The following is a 13,921-nucleotide window of genomic DNA, read 5'->3' on the forward strand; positions in this document are numbered from 1 at the left end:
TAGTGGTTAGGTCTACTCTGTGCATTCAGATAGGCAGAACCCCCCCCCCCCCATTGTTTTTTAGCCACCCCTCAAGTAGCAAGTAGCTATTCCCCCCCTAAGCATTCTTCCTAAAGGCAATCTCTCTGTAGGCAATGACCTCCCTCCTTTAGGAAATCCCCCTGTAGGTGATGCCCCCCACCCATTGTATATGAAGCCCAGGCAATGACCCTGTCCTGTAGAAAAACTCGCTGCCGACGTGTGTAATAGCGCCGGCAGAAAGCAGGGAACGAGCTGACAGCGCTCGCTTCTTCCTCTACATCGCACCGTGTAATTGGGACTTAAAGGGGTTATCCAGCACTACAAAAACATGGCCACTTTTCCCCCTACTGTTGTCTCCAGTTTAGGTGTGATTTGCAATTAAGCTCCATTTACTTCAATGGAACTGAGTTTCAAAACCCCACCCAAACTGGAGACAACAGTAGGGGGAAAGTGGCCATGTTTTTGTAGCGCTGGATAACCCCTTTAAGTAATGCCCAATGTAGGCAATCCTCCCTATAGGTGGTCCCATCATAGGCAATGCCCCCCTGAAGGCAATCCCTCTGTAGGTAATGACCCCCCCCCCCCCATAGGAATTCCCCCTGTAAGGTAAGGGATGCCCCTTGTAGACAATCTCTTCTTCTCTTTAGACCATCCCCGTCATGTAGATATCCCCCTATAAGTAATTTTCCCCTGTAGTAAGCCTCCATCAGCTTAGGTAAGAAACATGTACTGATTGTAACTATTGATGCATCTGCACTGAATAAATGAAAGAAAATTATTGGTGAGTGCCGGGGTTTTCTCTACATAGAGCTCAGAAATAGTCACGTGATACGAACGTTTGCGTTGATCACGTGATGGCAGCGTAAGATTGCGGCCAGAGGGGCCAGTCACCACTCTGCAGTGAGGGCGGAAGTCTTTCGCTCACGTCTTCCAGGTCAGCAGCGTCATTTGACGTTATTGTGCGCCGCCGGATGTGCGGCTTTGCTGAGGTGGAGATGTGTAGCAGTCATGGCGGTGAGAAACGGAGCTCTGAGAGCTGAGGGGTTAATCAGACAGCGGGAACTAGTGGTAGACTAATCGCAGCCATCCCCCATTCTGAACATGGCCAATATATGTGACTGGTTCAAAATACCATGATAACTGATGACCTGTAACCTGCCCTGAGCCACTCATTGCGTATCCCTCCCCTACTACCTCATCTGCCCATACCCTGACCAGTACTACCACGAACCTGCCCCTGACTCCGTCATTAAACGGTCCCTGACTCCACACTGCCCATCAATAACCTGCCCCTGACTCCATCCTGCCCATCAGTAACCTGCCCCTGACTCCATCCTGCCCATCAGTATCCTGCCCCTGACTCCATCCTGCCCATCAGTAACCTGCCCCTGACTCCATCCTGCCCATCAGTAACCTGCCTCTGACTCCTTCCTGCCCATCAGTAACCTGCCCCTGACTCCATCCTGCCCATCAGTAACCTGCCCCTGACTCCATCCTGCCCATCAGTAACCTGCCCCTGACTCCATCCTGCCCATCAGTAACCTGCCCCTGACTCCATCCTGCCCATCAGTAACCTGCCCCTGACTCCATCCTGCCCATCAGTAACCTGTCCCTGACTCCATCCTGCCCATCAGTAACCTGCCCCTGACTCCACACTGCCCATCAGTAACCTGCCCCTGACTCCACCCTGCCCATCAGTAACCTGCCCCTGACTCCACCCTGCCCATCAGTAACCTGCCCCTGACTCCACCCTGCCCATCAGTAACCTGCCCCTGACTCCACCCTGCCCATCAGTAACCTGCCCCTGACTCCATCCTGCCCATCAGTAACCTGCCCCTGACTCCATCCTGCCCATCAGTATCCTGCCCCTGACTCCATCCTGCCCATCAGTAACCTGCCCCTGACTCCATCCTGCCCATCAGTAACCTGCCCCTGACTCCATCCTGCCCATCAGTAACCTGCCCCTGACTCCATCCTGCCCATCAGTAACCTGCCCCTGACTCCATCCTGCCCATCAGTAACCTGCCCCTGACTCCATCCTGCCCATCAGTAACCTGCCCCTGACTCCATCCTGCCCATCAGTATCCTGCCCCTGACTCCACACTGCCCATCAATAACCTGCCCCTGACTCCACCCTGCCCATCAATAACCTGCCCCTGACTCCATCCTGCCCATCAGTATCCTGCCCCTGACTCCATCCTGACCATCAATAACCTGCCCCTGACTCCATCCTGCCCATCAGTAACCTGCCCCTGACTCCATCCTGCCCATCAGTAACCTGCCCCTGACTCCATCCTGCCCATCAGTATCCTGCCCCTGACTCCATCCTGCCCATCAGTAACCTGCCCCTGACTCCATCCTGCCCATCAGTAACCTGCCCCTGACTCCATCCTGCCCATCAGTAACCTGCCCCTGACTCCATCCTGCCCATCAGTAACCTGCCCCTGACTCCATCCTGCCCATCAGTAACCTGCCCCTGACTCCATTAACCTTCCCCTGACTTCATTAACCTTCCCCTGACTCTATCATGCCCATAAGTAACCTGCCCCTGACTCCTTCCTGCCCATCAGTAACCTGCCCCTGACTCCTTCCTGCCCATCAGTAACCTGCCCCTGACTCCTTCCTGCCCATCAGTAACCTGCCCTTACTCCATCCTGCCCATCAGTAACCTGCCCCTGACTCCTTCCTGCTGAACAGTAACCTGCCCCTGACTCCTTCCTGCCCATCAGTAACCTGCCCCTGACTCCATTAACCTTCCCCTGACTCTATCCTGCCCATCAGTAACCTGCCCCTGACTCCATCCTGCCCATCAGTAACCTGCCCCTGACTCCTTCCTGCCCATCAGTAACCTGCCCCTGACTCCTTCCTGCCCATCAGTAACCTGCCCCTGACTCCTTCCTGCCCATCAGTAACCTGCCCCTGACTCCTTCCTGCCCATCAGTAACCTGCCCCTGACTCCTTCCTGCCCATCAGTAACCTGCCCCTGACTCCTTCCTGCCCCTGACTCCATCCTGCCCCTGACTCCATCCTGCCCCTGACTCCATCCTGCCCCTGACTCCATCCTGCCCCTGACTCCATCCTGCCCCTGACTCCATCCTGCCACTGACTCCATCCTGCCCCTGACTCCATCCTGCCCCTGACTTCATCCTGCCCCTGACTCCATCCTGCCCCTGACTCCATCCTGCCCCTGACTCCATCCTGCCCCTGACTCCATCCTGCCCCTGACTCCATCCTGCCCCTGACTCCATCCTGCCCCTGACTCCATCCTGCCCCTGACTCCATCCTGCCCCTGTCTCCATCCTGCCCCTGATTCTTTCCTGCCCCTGACTCCATCCTGCCCCTGACTCCATCCTGCCCCTGACTCCATCCTGCCCCTGACTCCATCCTGCCCCTGACTCCATCCTGCCCCTGACTCCATCCTGCCCCTGACTTCACACTGCCCATCAGTAACCTGCCCCTGACTCCATCCTGCCCATCAGTAACCTGCCCCTGACTCCTTCCTGCCCATCAGTAACCTGCCCCTGACTCCATCCTGCCCATCAGTAACCTGCCCCTGACTCCATCCTGCCCATCAGTAACCGGCCACTGACTCCATCCTGCCCATCAGTAACCGGCCACTGACTCCATCCTGCCCATCAGTAACCGGCCCCTGACTCCATCCTGCCCATCAGTAACCTGCCCATCAGTAACCTGCCCCTGACTCCATCCTGCCCATCAGTAACCTGCCCCTGACTCCATCCTGCCCATCAGTAACCTGCCCCTGACTCCATCCTGCCCATCAGTAACCTGCCCCTGACTCCATCCTGCCCATCAGTAACCTGCCCCTGACTCCATCCTGCCCATCAGTAACCTGCCCCTGACTCCATCCTGCCCATCAGTAAGCTGCCCCTGACTCCATCCTGCCCATCAGTAACCTGCCCCTGACTCCATCCTGCCCATCAGTAACCTGCCCCTGACTCCATCCTGCCCATCAGTAACCTGCCCCTGACTCCATCCTGCCCATCAGTAACCTGCCCCTGACTTCCTCTCTGCCCAACACTTGTCCTGTTGTTACACAGCGCTATGTAGGTATATGTAATGTGTGCAGTCACTGTAAGCTGCGCCCCCTGCAGTGGAGACGCTGAAGTGCCCTCTCTTGCTTCTAATCCACCATTATTTGTATTCAGCCTAAAGGAAAAGTAGCCACAAAGGGGAAGAAGCAGATTTATGAGGAGAACAAGGAGACGTTGAGTTTCTATCTTCGCATCATTCTCGGGGCCACGGTGAGTGTTTTACGTGCTGTACACGTACAAATGTGATTGGATGCTATACTGTACCACATGTCCAATAGCCAGGGAAATGCCATAACCTGCAGCAATTCTGTGACCAACACGTACTCTGTGGTCCTTCTGGCCATGAGAGGGCGCTGTGCTGCCTCGTGTCCGTACAGTGAATTTCTCATCTATAACAATAGGTAGAGCTTTATTGTATGTCATCTGGACTCTGGTAGTCTGTATGTAGCCCAGGGGTAGGGAACCTTGGCTCTCCAGCTGTTGCAAAACTACAACTCCCACCATGCCTGGACAGCTAAAGCTTTGGCTCTCCCAGGCATGATGGGAGCTATACATTAGGAACAGCTGGAGAGCTAAGGTTCCCTACCCTTGCGACTGGGACCCTGCACTATTCCAGTAACAGGAGTTATGGAAACCACTGTGATCCTGCACCATAAAGCAACGTCTAAATGTATCACTTCTTTGAACAACATGATATAATATGAACTCCCTCTCTTTGTCAGGCGTTGTATGGAGCCATCACTCTTGGGGTCTTCTACCAGTCTTCCACATTCTGGAGCTGGGTAAGGTCACACATTGCAATATCCATGCCACAGGTATATACAGTGGGGGCACATAAAAATGCATGTTATTTGGGGTTGGGCTGGGACACCTCTCAGTTTATACTGCAAGGAAAGCCTATAGGGTCTGGTGCTAGATTCTTAGTGAGTAGAGATGAGTGAATTGTTTTGGGCTAGAAACAATTCATTCTAAATTTCTCACAATTCAGGCGAATCCCTCAGATATTCATGTGGCCTTATGCCAATAGATGGAAAGCACATACAGGAGCAGGGACTCTGTCGGAGGCAGGCGTCCCTGCTTTTGTACACTGAGCAGCCTGGAGGTAAGCAGCAGTGCTTTATGCCCTCACCACATTCCCTGGGATGGGGGGTCTGTCTAGGTATTGTAAGGAAATAGGTATTTTTGCTGTGTGATAGCTTGTACCAAGTTGTCAACACAAGGGGCTTCCATGGCTGTGGTCTCAGGGGTCTTGCTGTAGCACGGGGGTATACATCCTGTACAGTGATTCTTTCCTGTGGCAGTTGTGTAATCTTCTTTTTCCACAGGCCACCCTGATTTTCAGCTGTGTCATTTATGCAGTGGCGTATCGCTCCATGCGGGGAATGGCCCAAGCTACCTTTTCTGAGGATGGGAGCCTAGTAGATGGTGGGATTGACCTAAACATGGAGCAAGGAATGGCAGAGTGAGTATGTGAGCCCCATGAGAACATCTGGAAAGCACTATTACAGGGTGTGCACACAGGAGGAAACATAGCCAAAGAAAGTACCATAAATACAAATGTCCGGCTCATCCCCATTTCCAGCACTTCCACACATTCACCTGGCTCCATTCTTCTTCAGTAATGGAGATCTTTCACCCCACCGGATGTCAGTCTAGTCTGTGGCTAGTATTACATTAGTCTTCATTTTACTTATATGTGAGGAAAGTAGATCGTGGTTTTAGCTCTTTACCAGTTTTACTGTGTTTTGATCCTTTAAAGCCATATTATTCCATATGTGTCATCATTCTAATAACCGGTAATCTTCTTTTATTACTAGACACCTGAAGGATGTTGTGTTGCTGACGGCCATTGTCCAGGTTCTCAGCTGCTTTTCTCTCTACATCTGGTATTTCTGGCTGCTGGTGAGTTCACCACACTGTGCATGTCACCTGCTCTTATCAACTTGTAGTTACCTTAAAGAGAACCTGTCACCCCCCGTGCCGGGGCCGACCCCCCGGTGCAGACACAAATACTTACTGCATCCACGAAGTCCCAGTCCCGGAGCCCGTCCTGCCGCAGAGATATCCCTGTCCGAACCTGTGCGCATGCTCATCAGAGATGGGTCCGACGTCCATAGAGAATGACTGGAGCCGTCATTCTCTATGGGCGTCAGACTAATTTCTGGGGAGTGCGCGCGGCTTCGGATGCAGTAATGTGGATGCAGTAATTATATGTGTCTGCACTGGGGGGGGGTCGGCCCCGGCACGGGGGGGTGACAGGTTCTCTTTAACCGCTTAAAGACAGAACCAATTTTGATTTTTGCACTTCCGTTTCTTTTTCCTCTTTAAAGGCCATAGCAGTTGCATTTTTTCACCTAGAACCTCACATGAGCCCTTATTTTTTGCGCCACTAATTGTACTTTGCAATGACAGGCTGAATTTTTTCATAAAAAACACTCTAAAACCAGAAAAAAATAAATGTGCTGTGAAATTGAAAAGAAAAAAAAAAACGCATTTTGTTTATTTGGGGGGTATTTGTTTTTACGCCGTTCGCCCTGGGGTAAAACTGACTTGTTATATATGTTCCTCAAGTCGTTACGATTACAACGATCTGTAACATGTATAACTTTTCTTTTATGTGATGGCTTGTAAAAAAATTCAAACCATTGTTAACATAAATATGTTCCTTAAATTCGGTCCATTCCCATGCTTATAGCGCTTTTATCCTCTGGTCTATTGAGATGTGTTGGGTGTAATTTTTTGCGCCATGATGTGTTCTTTCTATCGGTACCTTGATTGCGCATATGCGACTTTTTGATCGCTTTTTATTAATTTTTTTGGATTTGATGTGACCAAAAATGCGCAATTTTCCACTTTGTGATTTTTCTGCGCTTATGCCATTTACCGTGCGAGATCAGGAATGAGATAAATTAATTATTTGGGCGATTACACTCGCAGCGATTCAAAACATGTTTGTTTATTTATTTTTCTTCCTAACATGGGAAAAGGGGGGTGATTCAGACTTATTAGGGGAGGGGGCTTTTTATTAATAACATCAACACTTTATATATTTTATATTTATACTAGAAGCCCCCCTGGGGGACTTCAAGTATATACACACTGATCTCTCATTGAGATCTATGCTGTATAGTTATACAGCATAGATCAATGAGATCGGCACTCGATTGCTTCCGGCTGCTGCAGCCGAAAACAACCGAGTGCCGAGCCGGGATCAGCGCCATTACGGCGCTGACCCCGGCCGGCAAAGGATGTGTGGATCGCTTCTCCGGGACAATGTCCCGGGGGGGCGATCCACCCCACTAGACCACCAGGTATGAGGGACAGCAATCAGATGCAGCTGTCAACTTTGACAGCTGCATCTGATTGCTTGATTAGCGGGCACGGCGATCGGACTGTGTCCGCTAATAGGCGCGGTCCCAGGCTACATGCCGCACCCAGGACCGCAGCGGTTCAGAGCGGGGTCGCCACGCGCCCCCCCCCCCTCTGAAGTCCCTGAGGCGACCACAGGGCGTAAATATACGCCCTTTGTGCTAAGGGGTTAATAAACTTAATTCCTAACTTCAACCTCTTAAGTGACTCTGTACCAGCATGTAGCTGTCCCCAAACTGCCATTACCGCATTGTAGAGGTCCTCATGCATTGTTCAGTTTGGGGGTTGGCTTTTCTCCCGGTATTTTGAAGAAAAGCTACTTTTATTGCAGGCACGGTGGGGAGTCAATCTGGCATGGCCTAGAGCATCCGTCTCCTAGGCCTGCGGTGCCTAAATCCACGCCTCCCTTTACTATCACACACCCCTGGGCTGGATGGAGGTGAAAGAGACGCCATAGGCCTAGGGCATTGCAGACATTGTGTGAGGACCTCTACAACGTGCCGGTACAGTTTTGCTTTAATGACAAAGCCAATTTTTGTCTTCTATAAGACATGTTTTTTTCTTATTAAATGAATATGGTAAAAATGCCCTGCTATGACTAAAAATCTCCTTTAGGGTACAATTACACCTACCGGATCCGCAGCGGATTTGATGCTGAGAGTTAGCAGCGAAATCTGCTGCGGATCCAGTACTGTGAATTTGAATGGGTCCCATACACACAGCGGATCCGCTGCGTGTATGGGACCGGCCCCTTTAACCCCTGCACCGCTGGCTGAAAGCTTCTCCTGCCGCCCGAGCATATATTACCAGCTTGGTGCCGCGGCTGTGTGAAGCTCCCGGCTCCTTTCACTCCTCTTCAGCCAATCGGTGCACGGCAGTCCTGATTGGCTGAAGAGGAGCGAGGGTAGCTGGGAGCCTAAATCAAGCCGCGGCACCAAGCTGGTAATGTATGCTCGGGGCGGCAGGCGGTGCGGGCGGGCAAGCTTTCGGCCTCCGGCGCAGGGGTTGAAGGGGCCGGTCCCATACACGCAGCGGATTCGCCTCGTGTATGGGACTCATTCAAATTCACAGTAGTGGATCCGCAGCGAATTTCGCTGCTAACTCGCAGCGTCGAATCCGCTGCGGATCCGGTAGGTGTGAACGTACCCTAAAGTTGTTAGGTTTCCTTGGTCCTGTAATATATATCACAAAGTTTTTTTTTTTTTTTTTTTTAAACCATCATTTTATTAACATTTTAAGCTATCGAAATGTATCCTAGAAAAAAAATAATACAGTTGTTTGGGGGGAAAAAAAATCATAAAATTTTTAAACTGGTACCCGTCACTATGAATCTTCACCTGATTGGCGTCCAGTGCCAGAAGATCGGATCAGTATGGATACGTCCATAATGGGTGAGTTCCGTGCACAAGCCCTATTCCGATTCAATTGGGCTTGTGATACACCTGATACAGCGTAGTCGTAACCATAGTTACCCAATTTTCCAACAGATGGAGTGACTGCGTGCCGATTGGTTAAAGATTTCTAATGACCTTATTCAGAAGGATAATGTACTGTCACACTGCAAAAAGTACTATAGGAATGATTGGAGGACCCTGATAGATGTCAAGAAATTTACTTGGCCTCCACATCTCAGTCATTTAAAACGTCTTTGAGATGTGCTGGAGAAAGCATGGATTGTTAGTGATATGCCCCCCTGTATGTATGAGAAAGAGTGAGCGCTAGAAGGGGTCAGAAGTTGTGACAGGACACTCTAGCCATTCTCGTTGACCTTTTCCCCTCATTTTGCAGGCACCAGGACGTGCCCTTTATTTGGTCTGGGTGAATGTTCTTGGGCCATGGCTGTCGACAGATTCATCCGCAGCTGCTGCCCCACAAGAACAGAATGAAAAGCGACAACGACGTCAGGAAAGGCGGCAGATGAAACGCTTCTGAGAACACAAGGGAGACTCAGCTGTGGAGAGTGGAAAAGTGTTTGGAAATAGACAATATCAGATTGTGCTCATCATGTTTGAGCTGGCGTGATGGTTTTTCTATGCAAGACATCCAGAGGTCATCAGGCAAGCGTGGATATACAGAAGTCCTGGAAAAAAACACTTTTTTTTTTTTTTTTTTGTATTATCCATACATCGGCGATGTCATTCAATGCTGTTGAAAATAAAGTGTTTACAGCACAGATGTCCAAGTACATATAGCAATCATCCCTGTTCTTTTGGGCACACATTTCCATTAGAGAAACTTCATCCTGAAACTATGAGAAAAAAATATTAGAGTTGCTAGGGGTGTTCCTGTAATAGGAGCCATCACTGTGAATAAGTGCTTAGCCATAATAAGTAGCTGTCATAGGATACAGTGTTGGAGTGCTAACAGTACAGGAAAAAAGAGTCAACTGCACTCTCTTGTGGGCTCTAGAGAAAGATTGTGTTTCATGTGATGTTGCACAGACTAAGAGAGGCAGCACGCGTCCTTTGCCCTGCCTGCCACTGTAGACCCAGCTCACAGCAGGCAGCAGGGACCACTAAGATACGCTAAGGACCACTGCTCCAGATATGTAGTGCTGTATACAGAGCCTGCACCATAGGCTTTGTACATTAGCCTGTATGTAAGTGGCTGTTCTATAATATGCTTCACTACTAGGCCATTGATTTTTCTTTGTTAGCTGTCAATAATTTTTGGTTAATAGGCAGCAGTTTATACAGGGTCTTTGGGTGCAATGTTATTGCTCTCTTTGGATTGATTTACACATTTCGATGCCAACGTGCTCCTCTTAAGGTGTATGTGGAGTAATCTTAGTTTTTGAGTTCTTTTTCTATTACCTTTTTTTTTTTTTTTTTTTTTTTTATTATCTCTTTCCTTATGTTCAAAACAAACTAGAGGGAGACATATAGGGAGGCATAACCGGGAAAGGTTCAATACAACAGAAAGAGCATAACAAGACCATACCCATAGGTCAAGAAACAGGTGTCCTATGTGTTAAGAGCATAACAAGACCATACCCATAGGTCAAGAAACAGGTGTCCTATGTGTTATGTGTACATCACTTAAGTCATTTTCTTATGACACATTGAATTTATCGTTTAAAGGGGTACTCCGGCGAAATTCTTTTTCATACAAATCAACTGGTTTCAGAAAGTTATACGATTTGTAATTGACTTGTATTTAAAAAATCTCAAGTCTTCCCATACTTATCAGCTGCAGTATGTCATGTAGGAAGTAGTGTATTCTTTTTAGGCTGACACAGTGCTCTCTGCTGACATCTGTGTCTGAAACAGGAACTGTCCAGAGCAGAAGAGGTTTTTTTATGGGGATTTGCTACTGCTCTGAAAGTTCCTGTCTTGAACAGAGGTGGCAGCAGAGAGCAGTGTGTCAGACTGAAAAGAATACATCACTTCCTACAGGACATACAGCAGCTTATAAGTACTGGAATTTTTAAATACAAGTCAATTACAAATCTGTATAACTTTCTGAAACCAGTCTATTTGAAAGAAAAAGATCTTTCTAGAGTACCCCTTTAAATATTTTTTTTTTTAAAGAATATTTGGTGACTTTTTCTTTTTAATTTTTCTATCTACAGTATTAAAAAAAAATACTGAAATCCTGCAGTTTTCATTCTCACCACTGGGGCTAAAACTAAGCCAAGACTTCCTGTTCTGTCTGGGTGAGAATCAATCACAAATAACATGAATTTGATCCACTCTGGACAGATTGCGTAACGTTGTATGACAATGTATAGTAAAACTAAGCTCATAACTTTTTTTTAAAAAAATATGTAGTTTCTATGTATGAAAAAAAGGGAAGGAATGTGTTACAGTAACATTCAGGTTTTATTGGGGTAATAGAACCCTTACTCTAATTCAAATGGTCACTGTAAAAAACTTCCCTTCATTTGATCTAAGTCTATGTGCCAGCATTTTTGTAAATCACATCATTTACTAAAAATGACTCCTTAACCTAGAAAAACAACTCTTAAGTCTTGCCCACTAGGTGCCTTCCATTCCCTGCAATCTGCATTTCACTGCCTGTTAGGAAAAATTCATCCCTACTAACAGACAGCAAGACAGGACACAGGATGGGCAGCATACCATGTGCCCTGTGATGGAGAGGAAAATATAGCCTGAGCTGTAAGCTGTCAGTGTTAAGACAAGGTGCACTGTCTATACAAGGCAAAGACTTTCACTTATCTCAGTGCTTATTGTACCTTGCAAAGCCAGTATGTAGTGTCTTAGAACAGGTGTGCTACTATGTCTGTATTCCACCTGTCGCAAGGTATCTCTGTCAGGTGTCACACTTTGGGATGAAGGGTGCCTTTTTGCACTTTAACCACTTGGTGTCCCACTCTCCCTTAGGGCCCTATTCCACCGGACGATTATCGTTAACGATCTCAAACGACCGCTATTGCGAAAGACCTGAAAACGTTCACTCATTTCCATGGAACGATAATCGTTACTTATGATCGTATTTGCGATAGGTTTTTCTTCACTATTTCTTCGCTATTGCGTTCGTATCTACTGCGAACGAAGTCTTATTCAATGCAAACGATTTGCGAACAAGCAACGCTAAAAATAGGTCCAGGTCTTATTAAGCGATCAACTATTACTCGTTCGGTCGTTAATCGTTAACTGCTATTCAACCGAACGATTATCGTTTATATTCGAACGCTTTAACGATAATCTGAACGATAATCGTCCAGTGGAATAGGGCCCTTACTCTTACTGCACAGCGGAAGGATTGTAAACTGTTTGTATTCTTGATTCTGTGATTTATTGTCTACCACCTATCACATACATCTCTTCTTCTAGCACTTTCCCCACTAATAGGAGGTTAGGGCCCTATTCCACGGGCCGAGCAACAATGTAAACGAGCGCCGATCTGCTAGATAAGATAGAATGGTGAAGCAGAATAGATAAGATAGAATGGTGAAGCAGAATCTCTCCTCTCCATATTACACACAGCAGCAGCACTGCCCTAACACTGTACAGCTTTACACTACAATACTAACAATATAAGAGGAGATTTATCAAAGCCTGAGCAGGGGAGCAGTTGCCCATAGCAACCAATCAGGCCTTTAAAAATGAAACCTAGAATCTGACAGGTTACTATGGGCAACTGTTTTCCTGTTCCTCTACATAAGTCTTGATAAATCACCCCCATAGTTCCTTTATTTATATAGCTCCAACCTATTCTGCAGGGCTGTACAGAGATTGTAGTCTCTCATATTGGTCCCTGTTCCCATTGGGGCTCACAAGGTTTTGGAGAGTGTGATAAAATCCATGACATACATGCAACTGTTATCCCAGGACCCCAACACTACAAAGCAACATGGCTAACCTCTGTGCCCCCACCCACCCCCCATCATGGCTAACCTCTGTGCCCCCACCCACCCCCCACCATGGCTAACCTCTGCGCCCCCACTCACCCCCCACCATGGCTAACCTCTGCGCACCCCCCCCCCCCACCATGGCTAACCTCTGCGCCCCCCCCCCCCCCACACCCCTTTTAAAGTCTACATTGCGGCCCCCTGGGTTGCAAAACCCCTGCAAAGTTCATCCCATCTACCAGGGAGACGCTCTATGGGAAAGGCTAGTTTGTTGTAAGCGTGATTTTTCCATGCTGGAGGGGTCACCGCCTGTACGCTCATGGCTGGGCATTTCTAAGTTTCCGTTTGTTCTTTTAGGCTTAGGGTATGTTCACACTGAGCAAATACAGTGGAATTCCGCGGCGGAGCTCTTTGCCGCATAATCCTGCCGTGCTCAGTGTCCCGCTGTGAGTGAATAGGAGGGCGCTCGCTCCTCCGCTGCTGCTGCTCTTCCCTCAAACAGGTGACATGTCACTTTGAGCGGAGAGCGGCGGCTGAGGAGGAGCGTGCCCTCTCCCATTGAGATGACATGACACACTGAGGCAGGTGGAATTCTGCGGCGGAGAGTTTCGCCGCGTTATTACGCCTATTTTACTCAGTGTGAACTTTCCCTTATACTGCGCTGTGTATAGCTATGGCTACCGGTGTACTATGGATCAGGTATTTTATATTTTTTGGTACTCAAAACTCATTGACAATTATAGGGATGACTTAAAGGGGATTCTCACCAGAGCTAAGCGTCAAAGACTCTCATATAGTAAGAGGCGGTTTTTAGATGTGTGCCACCTATAGCCACCATATACAGGCCATCAGTTCCAGAGATAGGACCCATAGCTATAACATACATAGCTTAGCCTATAGATAATTCCCCTCTTGGTCTGGAGAACGTCACAGCTCTATACAGACACCATGTCTCACACTTATCCTGTTTGCATATGGAACGTCTAGTGTAACAACTCCCAGGATTCCACAGGGACACAATCACGTCATTCCACAGCGATCATATGATCTTAGCATTCCCACGTGACAGCGACCCACCCTTCACATGGCTCACATGTTAACTCCTTGATCACTATTAAAACGATCACAACGCATGCGCACAGAACTCCACCTCCACTTGTACGGC

At 48.3% G+C, this 13,921-nt stretch overlaps 1 protein-coding gene across 2 annotated transcripts; it reads left to right on the forward strand.

Moving 5' to 3' along the window:
* The first annotated feature begins 950 nt into the window (after positions 1–950).
* Positions 951–9,627, forward strand: TMEM208 (transmembrane protein 208). 2 transcript variants are annotated; one of them, XM_069966467.1, is made up of 6 exons: positions 951–1,035; positions 4,188–4,283; positions 4,796–4,855; positions 5,399–5,535; positions 5,891–5,975; positions 9,231–9,627. In XM_069966467.1, exons 1-6 carry the CDS (start codon positions 1,030–1,032, stop codon positions 9,372–9,374), a joined length of 528 nt encoding a protein of 175 aa, XP_069822568.1. In that variant the 5' UTR covers positions 951–1,029; the 3' UTR covers positions 9,375–9,627. The 2 variants fall into 2 exon arrangements, with proteins under 2 accessions (XP_069822568.1, XP_069822569.1); XM_069966468.1 differs by lacking the exon at positions 951–1,035 and having other exon boundaries at positions 4,259–4,283; positions 5,433–5,535.
* Positions 9,628–13,921: the final 4,294 nt, after the last annotated feature.

Source organism: Dendropsophus ebraccatus, chromosome 4 (assembly GCF_027789765.1).
Source record: "Dendropsophus ebraccatus isolate aDenEbr1 chromosome 4, aDenEbr1.pat, whole genome shotgun sequence".
Taxonomy (NCBI): Eukaryota; Metazoa; Chordata; class Amphibia; order Anura; family Hylidae; genus Dendropsophus; species Dendropsophus ebraccatus.